Source organism: Rhinopithecus bieti, unplaced genomic scaffold, assembly GCF_001698545.2.
Source record: "Rhinopithecus bieti isolate Rb0 unplaced genomic scaffold, ASM169854v2 scaffold_48089, whole genome shotgun sequence".
NCBI lineage: Eukaryota > Metazoa > Chordata > Mammalia > Primates > Cercopithecidae > Rhinopithecus > Rhinopithecus bieti.
This window is the reverse complement of record NW_016819479.1, coordinates 1,907,830-1,932,016: the sequence shown is the minus strand read 5'-3', so window position 1 is coordinate 1,932,016 and position 24,187 is coordinate 1,907,830. Positions and strand designations below refer to the sequence as shown.

The 24,187-nt window shown below is 35.9% G+C and overlaps 1 protein-coding gene across 10 annotated transcripts in view; it reads left to right on the top strand.

Annotated features, from left to right (window-relative positions):
• TYW5 (tRNA-yW synthesizing protein 5) overlaps positions 1-24,187 on the top strand; it is a 97,793-nt gene that overhangs the window by 3,470 nt on the left and 70,136 nt on the right. For 7 of the 10 annotated variants that reach the window (XR_001882725.1, XR_001882726.1, XR_001882721.1 and 4 more), the window contains exons 2-8: positions 3,282-3,436; positions 7,878-7,947; positions 11,271-11,315; positions 12,318-12,455; positions 14,873-14,960; positions 15,318-15,434; positions 17,984-18,248. Coding sequence is in view for 3 of the 10 variants with exons in the window: in XM_017858983.1 (XP_017714472.1) it covers positions 3,282-3,436; positions 7,878-7,947; positions 11,271-11,315; positions 12,318-12,455; positions 14,873-14,960; positions 15,318-15,434; positions 17,984-18,240 (870 nt within the window). In the remaining 7 variants the exon portion in view is untranslated. Of the gene's footprint in view, positions 1-3,281; positions 3,437-7,877; positions 7,948-11,270; positions 11,316-12,317; positions 12,456-14,872; positions 14,961-15,317; positions 15,435-17,983; positions 19,407-22,089; positions 24,172-24,187 lie in introns of those variants that run through there. The other 3 variants (XM_017858983.1, XM_017858982.1, XM_017858981.1) reach the window with 3 other exon arrangements.

The window sequence follows — 24,187 nt, the reverse complement described above, 5'->3', positions numbered from 1 at the left end:
ATGTAAAAAAGAATAAAGGTGATATCTGAACTGATAGTGGTGATTTCTAGGATATATTTATGAAGTTTTTAAAAAGCACATAACAAAAGAGAATATATAGTAAGCTACTATCTATGTAAAAAAGGGAAGAGATAATGAAATATATGTTTTTAATCACTTTGCAAAAAAGAAATAAAGGAATGATAAGCCAAAAATTAACGAGATCGGTTATGCATAGGGGATGTATGAGTATGAGATGGAAGAATGTGGATGGGGTGACTTTTGTATAGTTTTGATTTGGGTAATCACGTTAATGTTTTACATTCTAAAGTCATAATAATAAAATCAACAAGGATGGAAAAGTTATTTTTTAAAACACCCTAATATAGAATATAAAAAGTAACACATGAACCTATTTAAGTGGGAGAGGGAGAAGTTACCCAAGTCACTTTTTTTAAACACAGTACTTTACTTATATGTCCTCAATGTAAGACAGAAAGAACTGAAAACAAACTGAATTCTAGTTAGTACAGTAAGTCCTCACTTAACGTTCTTAGTAGGTTCTTGGAAGCAGCAGCTTTAAGGGAAATGACCTATAATGAAACCAGTTTTACCACAGGCTAATTGACAGAAACAAGATATAAGTTCCAGTGGCATATTGCTGGTCACAAAAACATCACCAAACTTGTAAATAAAGACCCAAAACATTTCTAATCTTAAACATTGAAGTAAATGTGAGCTACATGAACATTTAAGAAGGATTAATAAAATAAATAATTACTCAATTTTGGTGAATTGTTATGTGACAGTGGTCATAGTAGTGGTGGGTTAAGTCAAGGAATAAATGTTTACAAATGGAAAATTGTAAGGAGCACCTCCTACCACTGAACAGTTCAAAACAAGTGTGGCAGGTTCACTGAGTGCTTTCATACTGACTTGTTTATTGTGCACTTGTATGACTATCATATGCTTTACAAATTTTTGTTTTACGTACTTTGTATTCCCTTCTTCCTTCATTTTCCAACCTGCTTATTCCAGTTCAGGGTCACAGGTGGCCAGAGTCTATCCTGGCAGCTCAGGGCACAGGTAGGAACCAACCCTGGACAAGATACCATCTCATCTCAGGGCACACGCACACATACACACACGCGCGCACGCACACACACACACACATGCACTCATTCATGCTGGGACTATTTAGACATGCCAGTGAACCTAATGTGCACATCTTTGGGTTGCGGGAGGAAACCGGAGTACCCAGGGAAGACCCACAGAGATGTGAGGACAATGCAAAAACTCGACTCAGACAGGGGCCCTGGCTAGGAATTGATTTTCTTTTTTTCCTCGTCTGTGTTACAACTTTATTTGAGGACCTGTTGTAGACATGTTTTTTTACAGTGGTGTGATCTAACAGTGGCAAAAGCAAATTCTGTGAATTCTGGGATTTTGCAAGTCATTAAACATTGAGGATAATGGGAACTAGGTTTCCCATGGCTGAAAATGGGAGTTACAAATTCAGTAGATTATAATGAACCTTGAAATGTTTATGGCTCATACATACACCTGTTAGGTATATGTGTGTGTGCATGTATTTTATATATATGGACATATATGGAGAGAGAGCTGAACAGAATAGGTATATGCATATATGGGGTGTATGTGTATATATATTTGTGGGATATACATAGACCTTCACATATATCATAGGTCTGTCCACTCAGAAGAAACCAGAGCTACTTTAAGAAATGACTGATCACAAGGCTGGGCAGAGAAAGTATAAAAGATGTTGGGTTGTGTTGTTTTGCCATAATGTAAGGAAGTGCCCCGGTTAAAAAGTCACAAGAAGCATCTTGAAGGGGCTTACTGGCCAAATCTGGAATAATTTGGGTGTCAAAATTATACCACTAGATTATTACCCAGTGAATAAAATAATTCAATGGAGAAGTTAGAGCTCATTTTGATATTAGGATGCCAACTAATAAATGTAGAAGAAATGATGGCGTTTAGAAAAATCACTGTTTTTTGTACTCATTGTAGCAAAACATCGTGTGCTACCTGATGTGGCATGCTGAGAAGGCTACACCATTCCTTTTGTGGCACATTCCTTTTCCAAAATGTGTAACTTGAGTCTAATTATGAAGAAACTTCAGATAAACCCAAATTGAAGGGTTTTCTAAAAATAGCTGGCCTATACTCTTCCAAAACGTCAAGGGCATAGAAGATAAAGAGGCTGACGATTAAACATTTCAGATTAAGAGACATAGCAACTGAATGCAATGTGACATCTCAGATTGAATTCTGGGTTAGGAAAAAACGCTAAAGGAAATCACTGGGACAATAAGCAAAATTTGAATATGGACTGTAGATTAGATAATAGTATTATGTCATTGTTTTGCTTTTTGTTTTTTTGTGCGTGACGGAGTTTCACTCTGTTGCCCAGGCTGGAGTGCAATGGCACGATCTCAGCTCACTGCAACCTCCGTCTTCTAGGTTCAAGCAATTCTTCCACCTCAGCCTCCCGAGTAGCTGGGATTACAGACATGCACCACATTTCATTTTTTTTTTTTTTTAATTTTATTTTAGTAGAGATGGGATTTCACCATGTTGCCCAGGCTGGTCTCAAACTCCTGACCTCAAGCGATCCACCCTCGGCCTCCCAAAGTGTTGGGATTATAGGCGTGAGCTACTGCGCCCAGCCTACGTCAATGTTAAATATAATTTTGGTAATTATTCTGTGGTTATATAAGATAATGTCTTTGTTCTCAGAAAATATACTTAAGTTTTTAGAGATAAGGACCATGGTGTAAGCAATTTAACCTTGAAATGGTTCCAGAAAAATTAAATTATGCTTAATTTAATTTCAGTTAATGATAATATGTCCTTCTCTTGACAGTAAGAACAAATCATAAAGCAAATGTGCAAAATGTTAACAGTTGGTGAATTGGGGTAAAGCGTTTACGGAAATTCTTTGTAGTGTTCTTAAAACTTTTTAATAAGTTTGAAATGACATCAAAATTAAAAGTTACAAAAATATTTGACTATAAAGTACAAATTTTGGTCATTATATATTGATGGTCTTGCAGTTTTGTTTTGTTTTTCTAATCTCAAAATTTTGTTCTAGATATTTCACATGGCCCCTCTTCTTGTTTTAGTGACAACACGAACTGTCAAAAGCTTTGAGGTCGAGCATCTTGGTAGCAAGAGTCAGATCTTGTTTTTTGTCTGCCTGTTGCCAAATACAGCTCTTGATGTGTTGTTGGTTTTCATGAATTTTGTTGTTGTATTTCTTTCCCCACTTACAGAGAAAACCTCTTGTGTTGGAAGGGATTGATTTGGGGCCATGTACAAGCAAATGGACAGTGGATTACCTAAGCCAAGTTGGAGGGAAGAAAGAAGTAAAGATTCATGTTGCTGCAGTTGCACAGATGGACTTCATTAGTAAGAACTTTGTATATAGGTATTTTCTTCTGAGGTTTACTCTGGGGATACAAATAACTTTTTTAAAACTTTTAAAATATTTTTGCATTATTATACAAAGACCATATGGCATTTCATCTTTTGGCTGGTTTGATGTAATCATGGAATAGCTTACTGATTTTAAAGAGTGGTTTTAAAAGACAAGAATTCTGAGTTTACATAATTATACAATGACAATTTTTTATTTTATTTTTTATTTTTTTTGAGACAGTTTTACTGGGCCACCCAGGCTGGAGTGCAGGTGCGTGATTTCGGCTCACTGCAACCTCTGCCTCCTGGGTTCAAGTGATACTCCTGCCTCAGCCTCCTGAGTAGCTGGGATTACAGGCGCGTGCCACTATGCCCAGCTAACTTTTGTATTTTTAGTAGAGACAGCGTTTCACCATGTTGGCTGGGCTGGTCTCAAACTCTTGGCCTCAAGTCATCCACCTGCCTCAGCCTCCCAAAGTGCTGGGATTACAGGCATGAGCCACCATGCCTGGCCAACAATTTTTTAAATAGGGTATATACCCAATACCTTCTGGAGTCATGGAAGGAAGAGAAAATTTCTGTAACTAGGGTTAGATTTCATACAAAGTTGGATGTGCCGTACTCATTCAATGCTTAATTAGTTGATCCTATCACATTAGTAACTGTTATCTAGAATAGGAAATTCTAAAAGGCTCGTGTTTTCTTTTTCTGTCCTCTCCAGAAAACCAGGACAAGCTATGTTTGGTATAATATTTCATCATCTTAGATAACTTTTAAAAATGATACTTAATTTTCCCTTTTGATAAAATAGTTTTAAGTACCTTTAATTTCTCCCACGATTGTCATTTTATGCTGTAGAATTTCTTAAAAGTAAATAAGAAATAGTCAAAAGCTGCTGATTGTCTAAAGATGAAAGTTTTAAATGCTGTCATCTTGCAGATTTCATTTTCTATTTATTCCCATGAGTTTCATTTAAATTGTTAAATTAAAAACAAACAGCTTTCAAACTCTGAGCATGTGAAGTTCCCAGCAAATTCAGTCTATTGAAAAACCACGTAGTTCACAAGACTTCAATTTAGAGATGAGTTAAACAGAGCTTCTAATGTCCACAGCCATTCCTTTCTCATTAGTTTTCCAAGTTCATATAGCAGCTGCCAAAGCATTGCTCAGTTTTTAATCCTTTGAATAGTCACCATAATGGTTTTAGTTATTAATAGTCCATGAATTGAATTTAATTGCCTTAAGTTTTTCCAAGTGTAGGAACTTTTCATTTTTTATCAAATTAAAAATGCCAGAACGATGAGTGTTTTTCAGCCGGCAGTTAATGATGTTTATTTTCCAGGGAGTCCAATGCCATAACAAATGAGTACTGAAACTTCATCTTGAATTGCCTTGATGTTTTGTCATGTCTTTTAAACTTTTCAAAACTTGTTTTGAAGCACATACATTATGTAATAGTTCCTATCGCAGCTTCCGCCAAGCCTTTCACTAGAGCTACTAAAAAGTTGCAAGATTATTTTTTTAGTGCAACAAAAAAAATAGGTTTAGTCATTTTTAGCATTTACCAGGCAGTAGGAAAGAAGGAATGCAACCAGGCCAAAGAGAGACTAGAAAGTAAGAAACCCTGCACACACATATATATTATTATTATCAGTTGAAATTGAGGTTGCTTTTATGCTTTATCAAACATTGGAAGAGTGATACATTAACAAGTATGAACTTTTACTTCCTTCTTCTTGGTAGCGCTCATTGTTCAGAGTCAGGAGAGTATGGACAAAAGAACCTTGTGTGGTGAAAGGATATTGTTGGCATTCTTCTGATCATAGATTTTTTTTTTTTTAAAGTCTCATCATGTAAAGTTTGCCACATCTTCCTGTCACATCCTGTAATTCCTGTCATCATCTTGCTCTTATTTATTGTACTCTCATCAGTTCTGATCTTGATTTTATAAAGCAGCCTTTTCCAAACGGGGAACAAGACAGTGAAGGGCTTTTTTCTTCTTTTTTAAAATGTTGATGACTACTTGCATGCTGCAGAAGGGTACATTGTCATTGTTGTTAACCCCACCATCTGTCCTTTGCTGAGCACTTATTATATTCCAGGTACTGTGCCAAGCCATCTAGGTTATATTACTCATTTCAACTGCAGAACAATCTGTGAGGCAGATATTTTTAATAATAATTTCACAGATGAGGAAACAGAGGTTAAAAATATTAAGTAACTTCTCCAGGATCACATAGCTTGAAGTGACGGAACCCAAGGTATTTACTCTAATTTCCCTGACTCCACGGAGCCCATGATTAAGCCTTTTTTGACATTACCTTCCTTACTGGTGCTGCCAATCCAGACAAATGGCACTTTAATAACCAATGCCCTTCTTTTTGAAGCATGGATAGGATAGATTTTTAAAAAGCCAAAGAACTTCCCAATTTACATACCTAATTTCTCCCCCATCTGGGCTTAGTAGAAGCTACGACAGGTACCATTACCTAGGAGAGAAGGTTGCTGGTGGCATCCCAGTTCTGCTTCTCTGGGCTGAGCTACTCTGTCTGCTCTTTCAGGGTCACTATTCTGCTCTGTTTTTCTAAAAGTCTTGAAACACTTTTTTGTTCTCCCTAGTAAGAAAGCTAAGCCTGGGTAAATGCAGCAATTATAGTAGTAGCTATGGTCCAGATAAACTTCCCCACTGGCCCAGACAAAGATGCTTTGAAGAATGAAAGCAAGAAGGAATGAGGGTATATGGTGAGGTCAGAGATGGGAAACATTGAGTAGGAGAATGCCAAGTAAATTTGTTGATATTAGTCAGGCACTATTTATAGTCAAAGAAATAGTACTCTGCATTGGTCTAAGTAGATGGCAGATCCCTCTTTTCTCTCCTGCAGTGCTCACTCTACATAATTACTAGCAGTGGCCTCAAGTTCAGATTGACATACAGAGCATCCACCAATCTATAACCGGGCTTCAGATTTCCTTACCTTTCTGCAGGAGGATATAAGGCAGGAAACGGCATTCTAGCAGGATAGTATCAGTGGAGTCTATACAAATCCAGGGACTGTTTTTTGACTCATCAAGTTACAGCTTAGTTGTAAGGGAATGAGACAATGGAGGTAGTATAGAAACACCTGAGCTTAGGTAAAACATATGGTCCATAGAAACCAGTAGCTTGAAACACCCCATGAACTTAGCTTCTGTATGCCTCCAAGGACCATACTCAGGAGAGTTGCACTACACACAGGAAAGCCAAATCATCTGCTTCTGAACAAGTATTTGTAGTCCATTTATAGGCCACCTAGTGCAAACATAATTCATCTATCGGGTTATTTTTACAATAAACAGTGTTACCTGATATCACAACTGACATTCCACATTTATCTTTAATTTTTTTGTATTCAACGTAATTCATGGGTTCACACCGTGTTTGTGTTTACCCAGTATGTTTCTGGGAAAACAGTGCAAGGAGAAAGTAAGCTGGCCCAAGGTCATCTTCTCATAGAGAAGGAGAAAGTATTCAACCTTTTCTTTCAACTTTCTCAGTACAGAGTTCAAGTGGGAAGATATTTAGTAATAAGACTGAAAAGATTACAGCTTTTAATCACAAGTTTGGAGGCAGGAGTGTATTGGGGGTAGCAGAGGAGAGGCTTTTGAGGACTCATTGTGTTGTTACCTATACCATATCATCTTCATTTACAGGGCAATACTTTTGATTCTAGAGAGTAAAGGGATAGATGCAATCTGGAGTAAGAATATGCTTCTGGCTCAAGAGTGTGATGTAAAGGAAATAAATTTTGCTTCCACAGTGTTCAGCCCTGTTCATCAGGATGGAAGGAGACAGGCATTTGGGCAGAAATTTTGAAGAATAAAAGTTGGTCACTTCACTGGAATTCTCCTTGAACTATTCCTCAGAAGCCTTAAAATGATAGAGGGTGGTGCAGCAGGATGAGAGCAGTGTTACTGGCTTCTGTGTTCTGTGATATGCCAAAAGGCAGGAATATGGGGGGTGGTTATCTTCATGGGACCATTTGTGTACTGTCTCTTCCAAAGTAACACTAGTAGTTTGCCCCACTTTTCACAAGATTTGTTTTGCCATGACACTTAAAAACAGGTAGCAATCAGAACCTGAAAGTCTGTATATTTACAAAGGTCATCAGATACCATGGAAACATTTTTCTGTCATAACTTGGAATAGAATATTGACCTATGGAAGGATCCATTTGTACCATAGATTTTGAAATCTTTAATTCCAAAATTTCAGACAACTTAGGTCAAGTAAACATACTGCTCAATAAGTTTTGAAAAGTTAGAATTTCACGTAATAGGTTATAATAAAAATTACAGATATTATAAAACAGGAAATTATATCCAACTCCAACAAGCCTTTATGTATAGTGATTAGATTCTTACCAGTTGATCTGTTAATATTAAGTCCAAGAATTCTTTTGTGTTTATTTCAGAACTTTACCTTTTGACCAGTTGGTCCAGAGGGCAGCTGAAGAGAAGCATAAAGAATTCTTTGTTTCAGAGGTAATTGCTTTTAACATTTTTAAAATAAGGCATTAATATCTATATACTAAATGGATTTCCTTATGAAGGAATAGTAGATATACAAGAGCTATAGCCTTCTCTGATAGACATTCGTAAGATTTGGTTGGATGCATCATAGACTGTAGCTCTGCTATTTATTAGCTCTCAAACTTTGCCCAAATTATTTTTCTGTACTTCAGTATACTCATCTGTGAAATGGGGGCAATAATAGTACCTATTTTATAAAGTGTTTGTGAGGATTAACTAAATAAAATCAGTAAAATACTTAGCAGTGCCTGACGTGTAGAAATTACTCATTAAATGTTAGCTATTAATGTTACATCCTTTTAAAATGCTTTGGTCTGATATGCCAACTTCAAATGCTAATGGAAAACTTCATTTTCATATCTATTGACTATTAGACTGTTTCTGTATTCTTACTATCAATGTGATTTCTTTTGTGTATATTTGCTATAATATTTTTTCAGGATTAAATGTGGAAGAATTCTACTTAATTATAGTCTAGCTTTAAATAATTCAATTTAAATACCTTGAGATAAGGCATCAAGGCCTTGTATATAAATATGTTTTTAAAAATTTCCTGTGTTGGCCAGGCACAATGGCTCACACCTGTAATCCCAGCACTTTGGGAGACCAAGGCGGGTGGATCACCTGAGATCGGGAGTTCGAGACCAGCCTGACAAACGTGGAGAAACTCCGTCTCTACTAAAAATACAAAATTAGCTGGGCGTGATGGCGCATGCCTGTAATCCCAGCTACTTGGGAGACTGAGGCAGGCGAATTGCTTGAACCCGGGTGGCAGAGGTTGTGGTGAGCTAGACTGCGCTATTGCACTCCAGCCTGGGCAACAAGAGCGTTAATTGTCTCAAAAAAAAAAAAAAAAAAAATTCACTCTGTTATTCAAAAGCACATTTTAAAACAAATTGCTTTTAAGCTTTGAATAAACCTGTTTTCTGCATTTGAGCCAGCTGGGCTGGGCAGTTTGGTTCCAAAATGTGTTGCATTTTTACAGTCCTCTTGTCAGGTAATAGTTACACTAGATTACCGCCGCAATCCCCACAAACTCTGTAGGTCTGTGATTCTGTAGTATAACCAAAATATCGTTTTAAGTTGATTCCATTAGCTACACCTGAGAACTGTTTGCTAACTTTATAGCCATGCTTTAAACATGTATTTTCAGTTCCCCTTTGGTACTTTCCTGTCTAAGGGTAATCAGTGGTATAGATTTAAATAGCCATGAAATGTGAAGTAAAAGAAATAGACACATGGTAAAAGATTAAAGTCTAAAAATCATGGAAAGTATGTAAACAAGATCAACATGAACTGTCAGTTTGGTCCTCTAGGAGGCAGATGCTGAGATGGAATTAGAAGTGCAAAAGGCTTGTTAAATAGGAAAAATACCTGTGAAAGGAAATGGGGGGAAACAGGATTGGATAGGGGAAGCCATGAGCTGTAGATACAGATCTGACAGTCTCTGCTGACTCATTGGAACTCCTGAGCAGACTGCCTGTGAGAAAAGTCCTGCATTGGGTGGCAGTGTCTAGGTCTTTTAATAGCTTAAGTCACTGGTTGGGACTACCCCAAGAAGAGCATGACCTAGGTTCCAATCCTGAAGTGGACCTGAAGAAGTTAACAGCTGGTAGCCCTAAGCTAATCACACTCCTTGCAGTTAAGCAGTGAATTCTTTCTTGAAGGAATTTCTGAGCAGTGCACTTCTGTGTCTGCTGCATTAATTTTATTTTTTAAATCTTGAAATGTTAGAACTAGTAGAAAACCCTTAGAATTTTGAAAAACATATTTTGAAACCTATTAGCCAGTAATATATAGAATCTATGTGATGTGGTGCTAGCTAAAAATAGAAAAACACTGAGAGTTCAATTAAAACCTCAATCATCAATTTATGTCTTAAGATAAATATGAAGATCTTTTGAAGTTTATGTTATAATGCTCAGTGTTGGGTGAAAGAGGCAGAATTCTGAGTTTGGATTGTCTAAGTGCTTGACTTGGTATATCTCACTTCACTAACAGTGAATGTTTTATAATTCAAACAGTTCTCTATTTAGGTACTTGGTGAAGGATAAATTATAATTTTTGGCCGCGCACAGTGGCGCATGCCTATAATCCCAGCACTCTGGGAGGCCAAGGCAGGAGGATCACTTGAGTCCAGGAGTTCGAGACCAACCTGGACAACATTGAGAGTCTCCTTCTCTACAAATAGTAAAAATAATTAGCTGAACGTCCCAGCTACTTGGGAGGCTGAGGCAGGAGGATTGCCTGAGCCCAGGATGTTGAGGCTGCAGTGGGCGTGATCGCATCACTGCACTCCAGCCTGGGTGACAGAATGAGACCCTGTCTCAAAACAATTAATTAATTTAAAAAATTTAAATCATGATTTTTTTTAAATGATCAGTTTAAGTTTACTACAATAAAATTATATTTTTCTAATTCATACAAGAGCTGAATCTTAAGCATTCGGCTTGAGAATTGATAGGCAGGGATAGGCTTAGCTTGATAAAATGCAGTGTTCTCAAGTTTAAAAAAATATATTATTAAAAGCATAAGGTATCTGTTACTGTACATTTGTATTATATTTACTAAGTATTAAGACTATTAAAATAAGAGTCTAAATAATTTGGAATGTAAAGACTAAATCATTGTAGCTTTAGAGATGGTATGTATATGTGGCCTTTAGAATTCTCCTTATTGTTTTTTGGATCCAGTCACTATCATGAGCAACATATTAAAGACATTTCTTCATATGGCCACCAGAGAGCATTAGTAGAAAGGGTAAGAGAATTGAATTTTTTTTTTTTTTTTCTTTTTTGAAACAAGGCCTTGCTCTGTCAGCCAAGCTGGAGTGTAGTATCACGATCATAGCTCACTGCAGCCTCAGCCTCCCAAGTAGCTGGGACTACAGGCATGCACCACCATGCCCAGCTAATTTTTTGTATTTTTTTGTAGGTGGTGTCTCACTCCGTTGTCCAATCTGGTCTTGAGCTCTTGGACTTAAGCAGTCTTCCTGCCCTGGCCTCCCAGAGTGCTAGGATTACAGTTGTGACCCCTCACGCCCAGCAATAATTGAACTTTTTAGAAAACTTAACTGGGTCAGATGTTAAGACTTGTTTCCTTCTTTACTTCCTAATATTTTGAAGTGAAGGTGTTTTACTTTTCCATAGTTCTCAGTACATAATTTTTTTTTTACTTTTAATTATTATGAATACATGATAGCTGTACGTATCCTAGTATTTTACATTTAAAAAAGTAAAATATTGCTGATGTTATTTTTCTTTGGGATGTTTAAGGATGAGAAATACTACTTACGGTCACTTGGAGAAGACCCTAGAAAGGTAAGAATTCTAAATGTAAAACAATTCCCTAAAATCTAAATGGTCGTATATATGTTAACTGGCAACACTGTAATTTTTATACTTACTGCCTGACATGTTCCCTGTTCTGTCCTTTTCCATTCTTTTCCCAGTGATTTGTGCCCCTGAATAAGAAGTAAGATGATTAAAAATTGATTACTTAGTATTCAGGTAGGCCTGTAGAATCTTAGTGTTTTTAGTCATCTAATCTCTATATAATAAGAAATCTCTTCTACTGTATATTTTATATGTGGCAACTCAGTTAATAAAATATTAATTTGAAATAATTAGTAGAATCCTGAATAGTTCATTGTATAAGTTTTAACATGTATTCAGAGTCAAATTAGTATGGCTGCCATATTAAGGAGTAGTCCCTAAAATGATCAAATAAGATTATTTTTTCCATTTATGTCACCATTTAGTTGTTTACCCTCTCTTTTAGTCCCCTCCCTCACTCAGTAGAATTCACAGGTTTTATGTAATGTTAGTTCAAGGTGCTGACTCCTGAATATTAGAGTGAATGACAATTGTGTAATTCTTGCTTAAAGTAGAAAGAACCTTTCTATTATTGAAGCATATTGAGCTTAACAGTAGTGATACTATTAAATCTGCAATCTTGTTACACAGCCTGGTATTTCTTCATTTGAAAGATCATATATCGGCCAGGCAAGGCAGCCTCATGCCTGTAATCCCAGCACTTTGGGAGGCTGAGGCAGGTGGATCACCTGGGGTCAGGAGTTCGAAACCAGCCTGGGCAACATGGGAAATCCCATTTCCACTAAAAATACAAAAATTAGCTGGGCGTGGTGGGAGGTGCCTATAATCTCAGCTACTTGGGGGAGAGAGAGAGAGAGAGAGATCCTGTATTGGCACATGGTCACATCATAGTATTTTAAAGCAGTGAACAAAGTTTGCTTGCCCTAGTCTGCCTTAATATCATAGGGTCTAATCTGATGTTTTCTTTTTATGTTTCTGTAAATGCAGGATGTTGCAGATATCAGAAAGCAGTTTCCTTTGTTGAAAGGAGATATTAAGTTTCCAGAATTCTTCAGAGAGGAACAATTCTTTTCCAGTGTTTTTCGAATTAGTTCACCAGGATTACAACTATGGACTCATTATGATGTATGCTACATAAATGAGAAATTTAAAGCTACAATAGATCTTTTACATTATAGATTTAACAGTCAGTTTCAGCTTCCTATAGGTTATCCTAAAGATCTGTGTAATTCACTGAAACATGACTTTTGAAAATAGGTGCTGTGCATAGCAGTGATAGAGGAATGAATTATTTTGCTAATGGCAAAAGAATTGGTTCCTCACATTTGTATTTCCCTGTGGTCCTATTCTTGATTCATCATCATATATATACCAAGTTTTATGAAGTGATTTTTTTTCCATGTGAAAAATGGCCACCAGATAATGGGGGAAACTGTATTGGAAAAAGCGATAAGCTTGTAGTATGAGGAGGTATAAATGATACACATGACTCTGGCCACCCAGAGTTCCATAACTCTCTGGGTCATCCAGAGTTATGTTAGTCAGGAAAAAGGCCGAAGCTTGTTGAGTCATTACCAATTGTAAGAATTTGGGGATGTCTGAAGATCTTAGTGTATATATATATATATATATACATATATGCCTTGAGAATGTCAAATATCTACTGTATTTGTAGGGTAGCAAAAATGTGTACAATATTGATATTGATCGGCCGGGCGCGGTGGCTCACGCCTGTAATTCCATCACTTTGGGAGACCGAGGCGGGCAGATCACGAGGTCAGATCGAGACCATCCTGGCTAACACGGTGAAACCCCGTCTCTACTAAAAATTTAAAAAATTAGCTGGGCGTGGTGGCGGGCACCTGTGGTCCCACTTACTCTGGAGGCTGAGGCAGAAGAATGGCGTGAATCCAGGAGTGGAGCTTGCAGTGAGCTGATGGCGCCATTGCACTCCAGCCTGGGCGACAGAGTGAGACTCTGTCTCAAAAAAAAAAAAAATTTGATCTTGATTATTTGTGGTGTTATTTTGTTTGCTTAAGTTTATGTACACATCTATAAGCATTTTAAAAACATTAAAAATACTAGTATGGTATATGGTTTGGTGTTGGAAAGTAGAGAAACTTAAGGAAGGTAAAGGAATATCTAACAAGTTTCCAAAGAAAAAAATTTTTTAAGTTATAAATCACACTATAACATTTTATACATGTGTTTTGTAATTGAGACCCTCTTGGGAGGATTTTACCATAGTCAGTAAATCTGTAATTAAATGAAATAGACATAAACTCTTAGCATATTTTGCAGTTTCATATGAATAACGTGAGAAAATCCTGTGGTAATACATTTTAACTATATTCTATGATGATGATGATGATGATGATGATGATGATGATGATGATGGTTGTTTTTTGAGACAGAGTCTTGCTCTTTCACCCAGGCTGGAGTGCAGTGGCACGATCCCAGCTCACTGCAACCAGTCCCTCGCAGGTTCAAGCGATTCTTGCATCTCAGCTACCTGGATAGCTAGGATTACAGGCATGCACAACCACACCCGGCTAATTTTTTTTATTTTTAGTATAGATGGGGTTTTGCGATGTTGGCCAGGCTGGTCTCGAACTCCTGACTTCAAGTGATCTGCCCACCTCGACCTCCCAAAGTACTAGGATTACAGGCGTGAGCCACCGCACCCAGCCTCTATGATTATGTTTTAAATTTTGAGTAGTATCCTTTTACATAAATTATAATAGAATGTAATATATAAAGCTTTTATTATAAAATTAAGTCAGAGGAACACTAAGTAAAGGGTTGGTACTAAAAGAATGTTTAGGTAGAAGTAAAAAATCATGAATATATCTTGCTTAGTGTTTATCTTAAATCCTTAGCTGAGAATTATGTGGCTCTGCCTTTAACATTTTTTCACAATCTATACCAAGAAAGTATACCATTACATTCATGGCAAAAGATTGCTCCAATAATAAATATATATTAAGAAAATCTGTCATAAATCATACTGTTTGCAGAAAAGAAAAAAAAGAAAATCTGTGAGATTATATTCCTATAGAAATAATTTGAAAATCAAGATACCTATAATAAAATTATGGATGAACATATGTAAAGAGTGTAGCAGTGGTTACAGCAGTACCTTGTATTTTCCTAGCATCTGATTTTTCTAAGTGCTTTTACTCTGTTGTCTAATTTTGGGCTTATAGCATTGCTTAACAGATAGTAAATATTCACCAAGGGGAGCCTTAAATAGGCTTAACTATGCTGTCAGTTAATGGTGAGGCAAAGGCAAATAGTTTTCTGACTCCACATTTTCTAATTTGCCAAGTCTTCCCATTTTAGGGCCGTACTCCAGAAATGTCTTTAAGGCCCAGTTGTTTATAGAATACCAATGTTTTTATTGTTAGGTAACTGTAAGAGTTAAGTAAAGTAAGTCAAGTCTCATTAAAGGATCGGGTTTGCAGTTAAAGTTTAGAATGCCATTGGTTCTATTTATTTGAATTTTAGATAATGATTACCCATAAGCTTTTATTGGTCTTCAGGTAATGGATAATTTGTTAATACAAGTGACAGGAAAAAAGCGTGTTGTACTCTTCAGTCCTCGAGATGCCCAGTATTTATATTTAAAAGGTATGGGATTTTTCTTTAAGTTTATATTTCTGAAGTCTATTCAGTTACTCTTTTTGAGAAATCTGATTCTTATAGGAAAAGAACACTTTAGGACTTAATCATAATTGTATTTGTGTATATATGTAATAACAGGTTCAAATTTGATATCTTAATTATATTACATGGGTATCGTCATCAGAATTAAAGAGTGAGTCACTGAAAATTGTCTTAGGTGTCAGTAGCATAGTAATTCTCACAGTGTGGGTACAGTAAGTAACTGGATAGAAAAGAATAAATTTTCAAATTTATATTTGTGATTACTTTTTTTAAAATGCTAACTTTGCTGAATCTATATTATCCCTTTTTGGAATTTTTTAGGTACTAAATCAGAAGTACTGAATATAGATAACCCAGACTTGGCTAAATATCCACTTTTTTCCAAGGCTAGAAGATATGAATGTTCCCTTGAAGCTGGGGATGTATTATTCATTCCTGGTAAGATTTCTAGACCTCACTAATGTGCTGTTTATAAAATGTGTACTCTGTCACTCATCCTTCATGTGATTTTTTTTTTTTTTTTTAGTACAAACATATATTTGTTATATGTATCTGGTCCTATACGAGATGATTTTTAGACAAAACTCTGTGTGTGTGTGTGTGTTTAAAGCAGGCCTAGGCAAACTTATAAAACAGTCCTTGCACTTTTGGCCTGTAAATTAACAGGTCTTGCACTTTCGGCCTCAAGCAATCCTCCCACCTTGAACTTTGGGAGGCTAAGGTGGGGGAATTGCTTGAGGCCAAAAGTGCAAGACCAGCATGGGCAACATAGTGAGACCCTGTCTCTACAAATATAAATAAATAAATTTAGTCAGGCATGGTGGTGTGCATCTGTAAGTCCCAGCTGCTCGGGAGGCTGAGGCAGAAGGATCTCTTGGGCCCAGGAGGTTGAGGTTGAGGAGGTTGAAGCCATGGCATCATGGAATCACTGTACTCCACCCTGAGCAACAGAACAAGACCCTGTGTCTAAATAAACTAAATTAACAGTCTTGCTTTCAAGGGCAACCTATAAAAATAATACTATACTCTAAACTATTTTACTAAGTGACATCAAGACAGACACTTTTTTTATGGCTTTTATTTTTTTTTATATATACTTTATATCTGGGAAAAGATTATACTGGTTTGGTTTTAAAAATTTTTTTTTAATAATACTTAATTATACCCTATTTTGATTAAATGACAATCAAGTAAGACACTTTATATCCTGGGAAAAGATTATACTGATTGGTTTTGTAAATTATTTTATTTTTAAAATAGTTCTGTATTTTAGAACTTTTGTCACGTATTTACCAAAAATGATTAAATATCTTTCAGGCCAAAAACAGATGAAAATTTCATTAAATATTTAAAATGTTATAATCTCAACACCTGTAGTAATCATTTGTGTACATTATTTTCTATACAGTCTGGATTTGTTCACTTAATTCTTTGTAAATTAAATAGGCATTAGTTTGAAAGTCCATAAAGTTCAACACAACAAGGTAATTAACATCTGTAATAGTACTTAAAAGGTGAACTCTTGAAGATTAAAAAGTCAAAATTAAAGGGATATGTTAACAATTCTATTTATAATTATAGTTCCATATAAATTAATATATTAAGAATCATTAATACTTCTTTTCATTGATAAAATTAAAATTAAAAAGATAGATATTGAATTATTTCATTTGGGACTAGATGAAATTCCTTGAAGACAAAGAACTATGTTTTGTTCATCTTTGTTTTCCCCAAAATGGCCTGATATAATGGCTTTCAATATAATCATTTATAAAAATTTGGTTGCTTTTTATTCTTATTTTCATTGAAATCACCCATGTATTAGCTTTCAAATCCATTGCCATCTTTAAATTTACATTTTTGGGTTTTTGTATTCTTGGGAGTCATGATTAAGGTCTATGTAGTTTTCCCTATTTCTTCCATACAATTGTTTTACAGAAAAAAAAAAATAGAAAATACTGAACAATTTTGCATATATTTTAAACAAGAAGCAAAATTCCCATCTTTGGGTTTTAAATTCAAACTGGAATGGTTAGCATTTTCTTCCTATTATGATTGAATAAAATAAGGGAAAAAAAGGATTCTGAAAGAAAGTGTAGTTAAGATTAAAACCATGTTTGAAAATTAGTTTTCCAAATCAAAATATGTTAAGCTTTTGTTTTTCCTTAAACACTCTTAGAATAAGTTTCTAAAATTTAAATCTCCCTTTCACAGGATTAAAAGGGTTTTTCCGTGATTAGTGTTCCATCTTTGTTATATCGTGGTATTGCTTTAGTATTCCTCTAGCACCTATATTCTGAAAATGTTTACATTCAACTGAAAATAAAGTAAACTTCCCAGTAAAAGGAAAAAAATTAATTAGGTATATAATAAAGTTTACTCATCATTTCCACCACCAAAATATTTGCTATAGTGTTGTATACTATTTATAAAGGAGCTGAAAGAAATGTAAGACGATTATAATTGCATTCAAAATATAAAACGAGGAGGCTATAATGAATACGAATGTAAGCAAGTTAGAAAACGAAATTGCAGCTTGAACAGGAAGTCTTTAGGGACAAAAGTATTATAATGAATCAGAAAAGGTCAAAGATACTCCTCAAGTAATTGAAATGTTCTGTGTACCAAAAAATAAACACTTTGATGTGGTTCCATGACTCAGGAAGTATAAACAAGTAAAACACAGCCCTAGATTAGAGAACTGCAAAACAAATATATATTTATTATGTCTTTCAAGTTTAAAGGAAAAATTGCTATTTCTAAAGCTTTTAAAAGTAAGGGTTGTGCTATTGACACTTTAAATTTGTTGGCAATTCATAAAAGTTAAAATGATTCTGTTAAAAGCCTGGAGTGTGCTAACGAAGGGATCTGGTTACAAGAATTATTTCTTACATTGGCTATATGCAATTCGTGATATTTCACTGACATTTTGGGTTTTTTTTTAACTGTAGGTTTTATTTTTAACTTGTTTTTTAAACTTTCTCCAGCTTTATGGTTCCATAATGTAATTTCTGAAGAGTTTGGAGTGGGAGTGAATATCTTTTGGAAGCACCTTCCATCTGAATGCTATGATAAGACAGATACCTATGGAAACAAAGATCCTACAGCAGCATCAAGAGCTGCACAAATTTTGGACAGAGCCTTGAAAACACTGGCCGAATTACCAGAGGAATATAGGGACTTCTATGCACGACGAATGGTCCTACACATTCAAGACAAAGCCTACAGCAAGAACTCTGAGTAAATAATGAAGTGAGTGCAATGTACATCAACACTTTAGTAAGGTATAATGATATAAATTGTTCTGTTAAAATAGGAAAGATACATCAGATTTACAGATTATATAAGTATGAAGGGGTGTTTGTGTGCATTCTACTTGATATAGATTGTTATAATTAAAGAATGCTGTGCTTGGACCACTATTTAACATTCAGATGCTGACCACTAAAAGTCCAACTTAAAATGACTTAAAAACGGTAAGAAAATATATTGGATCACAATACATGAAATCTATTGACAGAATGGGCTGCAGTGTTTCTGATCCAGTGATTCAGTAATGTCATCAAGAACCTTGAGAGCCCGTCTCCACACCCCACCCCCTTTTCAACCACAACATTGGCATCATCCTAAGGCTGGCTACCCTCGTGGTCATGGGATGATTGCCAGTAGCAGTTGGAGCCTTGTGCATCTTCATTTACATGCAGCGGAAGAGTCAGGCTGGATTCCAGGGGCCCCGTCCTAATATGAGAAAGCTTTCCCAGAATTCATTTTCCATATCCTTAGGTCTCATTGCTCTAAAGTAACTTAGACCTGTCCATCCCTAAGCCAGTCACTGGCAAAGAGTTTGGAATAACCTTTATGGCAGTCAGGTCCACTGGAGCTGAGAGTAGAAGTGGAGGCCACATAAGGGATATATGGGGGCAGAAAGGATAGTTTTTTTAAAAATCCTGGTTCTGATAGGAAAAACATGAGCAACCAACAATATTTATTACATTTGCCTAGAAGCAGAATTTTTTGAGGAACTTTAAAAAATGTACAGATACTTAGGTCCCAACTTTGTAGACTGATTCGTGTTTGGGATTTGGTATAGGAACTTAGTATAGACCTCACAGGGTGTTTTGATGCATAATCAGAGCTGAGATCAACTGCACTTGATGATAGTGACTTGGATTATTAGTTTTGTGATTAGTCCAAAACAAATGTTTAATCTGATCTTGACATTTCTTGCCACCCAGTATGTCAGGTCTTTTTTTTGGTTTTCGAATGTTAGAAAATAAATGTTTTAATTTATACCTATGTCTAAACCTTAGCCTAATTAAAGATTTCCCAACTTTTTTCTCCACTTATCCCTTTTTTAAAAGAAAAAATTACTTAAAGAATGAATAAATGAGATCCTAAAAGTGCTGTCATTGAAGACAGTGAGCCATTGTGTGTGAATCTCTGCTTTTCTTTGTTTTGTACCTAGTAATTATATTGCAGTGTCATTGAAGACCAAATAATCTTCGCTGAACATAAATGTGTTCATCTAAAGAATCTCTTAGTACATCAATTTGGTGCATTTTAATTAGAGAAAATCATTTTCTCTATTGAAGAGAATCCATCCACTCATGTCCTATAAATTATAGTAAATAAGAAAGGAAAAGCATATAAAACATTCTGAATTTCCTAGGTGTCTTTGGAAACAGGTTAAGTTACTCAGGTGAATAAAAGTGAAAAAAGTCTTGTCAGAAAAGGAATGATTATATTAGTCAAATTTAATTACCAGATTTTGATCTTCATTACTTTAAGCAAAGCAAAGAACTTCTTTAATGATCCCTTGTCCTTCAGTAAGGAAAAAGACAAAACTCTCCTTAGTTTACACAATATTTATGGTTTTTAATAAATCTTGTTTTTTTCTTAACCAGCAAGATAATTGATACAAAGTATAAATCCAGAGTCATGTAGAAAACTTGGAAGTATCAATAAAACAGATTAGTTTGTGCACTGCATATTCATCTTAATTGTTTAATGGAGAAGCAAACTGGATGACCTGAGACAAAATAACATTTATCTATGAAGCTTATTTTTCTCATCTTTAAAACAGAACTACAAAAATGCAGAGATAGTTCAAGGGCAGGCACATAGTTGATGACTGGTGCTAGTTCTTCTATTTAATTATATTCCTTCTTTGCTAAGAGATTTGAGGTAGCTCCTGTTGCAGTATTAATTTATATTTAGAAAGTTAGAGAACTTTCCTTTGGGATGTTTTAAAATTATTTCCCTGGTCATAATTTTTAATATTAGGGTCTATTTATTTCAAATACAAAATACTCTTTTTCCTACTGGGTTAAGACCAAATGAGATGTTTGTTTTTAATGTATAAAATATTACACAGTGTATGTTAGCGCAACTTCTCAGGAATGCTTAATCTTAGAACTTTTTTATTGAAAGAGATCTTAGAAGCCATCTAACCAACCCAGATTGCTTAATGATTGTCTGGGCTCACATAGCTATAGGTGATAGAAACTGGGATTAGTTGTGACCAGTAATTCTCCATTCTTTCTCCCTAATGTGCAGCACCTCTCCAGTACTTTTGAATAGATTACACAGCTTTTCTTTGGCTAGTTTGGGGGCTTGACCTGATGCAAAAATGGAATTTTTTTCCTCTGCCAACAAAATTTCTCACTGCACTGCTTGCTACACAGACAAGATTCAAAATAAAAGTGATGGGTCAGGTGCGGTGGCTCATGCCTGTAATCCCAGCACTTTGGGAGGCCAAGGTGGGCAGATCACGAGGTCAGGAGATCAAGACCATCCTGGCCAACATGGTGAAACCCCATCTCTACTAATAATACAAGAATTAAATATATTACATGAAAAACATTTGAAACTGTACTGCCATTTGTGTAAAACAAGGTACGTGGTGTGTGAACACCTTATTTGCATATGCATATAATTATCTCTAAGGATGCACAAGAAACCAGTGATAGTTATGCCTCCAAGAAGAGGTTCAACTAGGTGGGCCGATTGGAATCTACAGTTTTATATTATTTGGACTTTTGTTTATATTATCCTTTCAAAATACATTGTAAAAATACTGTATGCATTGAGGTGGGCACATCATCTGAACTCAGGAGTTCGAGACCAGCCTGGGCAACATGGCGAATCTTTGTCTCTACCAAAAATACAAAAAATTGGCTCAAGCCTGTAATCCCAGCACTTTGGGAGGCTGAGACGGGCGGATCACGAGGTCAGGAGATCGAGACCATCCTGGTTAACACGGTGAAACCCCGCCTCTACTAAAAAAATACAAAAAACTAGCTGGGCGAGGTGGTGGGCACCTGTAGTCCCAGCTACTCGGGAGGCTGAGGCAGGAGAATGGCGTAAACCCGGGAGGCGGAGATTGTAGTGAGCTGAGATCCGGCCACTGCACTCCAGCCTGGGTGACAGAGCGAGACTCTGTCTCAAAAAAAAAAAAAAAAAAAAAGCAAAAAATTAGCCAGGTGTGGTGGTGTGCGCCTGTAGTCCCAGCTACTCAGGAGGCTAAGATAGGAGGATCACTTGAGCCTGGGAGGTGCAGGTTGCGGTGANACAGAGCGAGACTCTGTCTCAAAAAAAAAAAAAAAAAAAAAAGGCAAAAAATTAGCCAGGTGTGGTGGTGTGCGCCTGTAGTCCCAGCTACTCAGGAGGCTAAGATAGGAGGATCACTTGAGCCTGGGAGGTGCAGGTTGCGGTGAGCTGGAATTGTGCTACTGCACTCCAGCGTGGGTGACAGAGTAAGACCCTGTCTCAAAAAAAAAAAAAAAAAAAAAAGACTATATGCAGAGCTGGGAGTGGTAGTCCACACCTGTAGTCCCAGCAACTTGGGAGGCTGAGGCAGGAGGAGCACTTGAAACCAGGAGTTCAAGTTCAGCCTGGGCAACATGGGGAGACCTGTCTCAAAACAAAACTTAGCACAGTGTAATTATTAGCATGTCCATAACATTATTTGTTTTGGTATTTGAATACATTAGAATTCTATTCTGTAATTAATTTCTAACTCACTTTGATGAAATACCAAATCAAAGGAAACAGTCAACAAAACTTAATTTGTATCCTTCATCCTTTTGAACAGCAGCTATGTGAACATTTGGAAAGAACCTTAGAAAGGCGGCTTTTCTATCACCTATAAAAAGTTGCCAACAGACATCAAAGGAGTTGACAAAAAAAAATGCAGGAAGCTGGAAGGCAGGCCTGGATGGAATTGGAACTGTGCTGCTGTGACTCCTTTCCCCAGTGGTAAAAAATAGATGTAGTCAGGAGGAACTAACATAGATTGGCAGTCACCCATGCATCTCTGGTGTTACCTTAGTCTTGTTTCAAGCATACAAGCCACAAGTTTTTGGGTGTCTTAAACATACCTAAGTTGTAGTCTCTCTCTTTTTTTTTTAACTATAAGTTCTAGGCTACATGTGCTCAACGTGCAGGTTTGTTACATATGTATACATGTGCCATGTTGGTGTGCTGTACCCGTTAACTTGTCATTTACATTAGGTGTATCTCCTAATGCTATCTCTCCCCTCTCTGCCCACCCCACGACAGGCCCCGGTGTGTGATGTAGTCTTTTTAAGTTCCATTAAACAGGATACTAAAATGACCTTTTTTGGTGACTCTGCCTGTCTCTACCACTAACTGGCTTAAAAGCTGCTGGGTCTCTGCCTTTGTAAAGAGCACATGAGTTTACAGATGAGGTCTGTCTATATCTCCTCTTATGTTTGTTTCTCTTAAAGATCTTCAAGTGAAATAAAACAAAATAGCTCTTTTACGAATACTACCTTTTGTTTTGTATTTTACCTCATAAGCTTTAATGTATTAAACATTTCTATACCAACATGCTGGGACTTTGTATTGTCTGTCCTATATCCTCATTGCCTACCCTCCTTGACCTTGGTGGTTACTTAGATTACATGAATGAAATGAAAAATAGATTACACCATACCCTAACCAAGTCTTGTAAGAAGCTAAAGGACTACAGAACTACAGATCCCTGAGATGATTAGCACCAAAAGGAGGAAAGGATGAACTTGTTAGAGGTTTTGTTCTCTATGAAATCCAATAAAAGAAGTGGATATAGTGCAAATTTTTATGGAGCAATTTTAAAGGGAGAAGATATGTATTTGTACAAAAAAGGTTCAAAGTTGCTCATTTGAAAAGACATGGAGGATAATGAAAAGACATAAAGTAAGTCCTCAATTAATGTGCACAGGTTCTTAAGAAACTGTGACTTTAAACAAAAGGACAAACAGCAGGTCCTCAACATTTTGTTCATTGTCATCTAGTTAAAACAATGAGAAAAAAATTGGTTTTGTTATATTGCTGCAAGTCCCAGTTTCCAAGAACCTACTGATATGTTAAGTGAGGACTTACTGTATACAAACCCAACCAAGCAGGGTAGACAGAAATGGCTTCCTTTTAAATAATCTGAAGTTTTAACAATGCTAATAATATAAAGCACATCCAAACAAACTTCTGTGGATGATCAATTTTAATACAATTATACATTCATGCTGTGGTGGTAACAACTTTCACATTATTTGTAGGACTACTTTTCTCAACTCATGACAAAGGCACAAACCGAAAGTATAAATTAACATTACAGTAAGTTTTACATGTGGACAACCAATCTGAAATATTAAATAGAAAATATCTGAATATGGATCAACTTGAACATATTTTCATTCCAGAAAATATTTTTTCTTTTCAATATTGTCTCATTTTGCTATGATGGCAGTTTTGGGTGCCTGGTGAGTTACTCTTAATATCCATTCAACATGTAACATTTATAATTAAGCATTCACATACTGGATAGACAACCCAGATTTTTAAATACGTCTGACTTTTTAAAAATTATTTTATTTTTAAATGAATTCTGCTAAATGTCTTACTTTTCTATTTCAGTTAATCATGTGAAAATAAATGCTTTTTCTTCCCCTTATAGAATTCAGTAACTCAACTACTTTACTTTAGATACATGTGAATTTAACCAAGGATTATTAAACAAATAGAAAAAAAGCCATCCAATCATAGTGCTTAAAGGCAATGTAATATGTAAAATGTTAAAATCAGGCTGATTTATTTCCTTCATGGGAATTTTTGGTCTCAAAAGAAACAGGAGGTATTTAAAGAAACTGAAGCAACATAATACTACTTTGTCTTTCAAAAAAAAAAAAAAA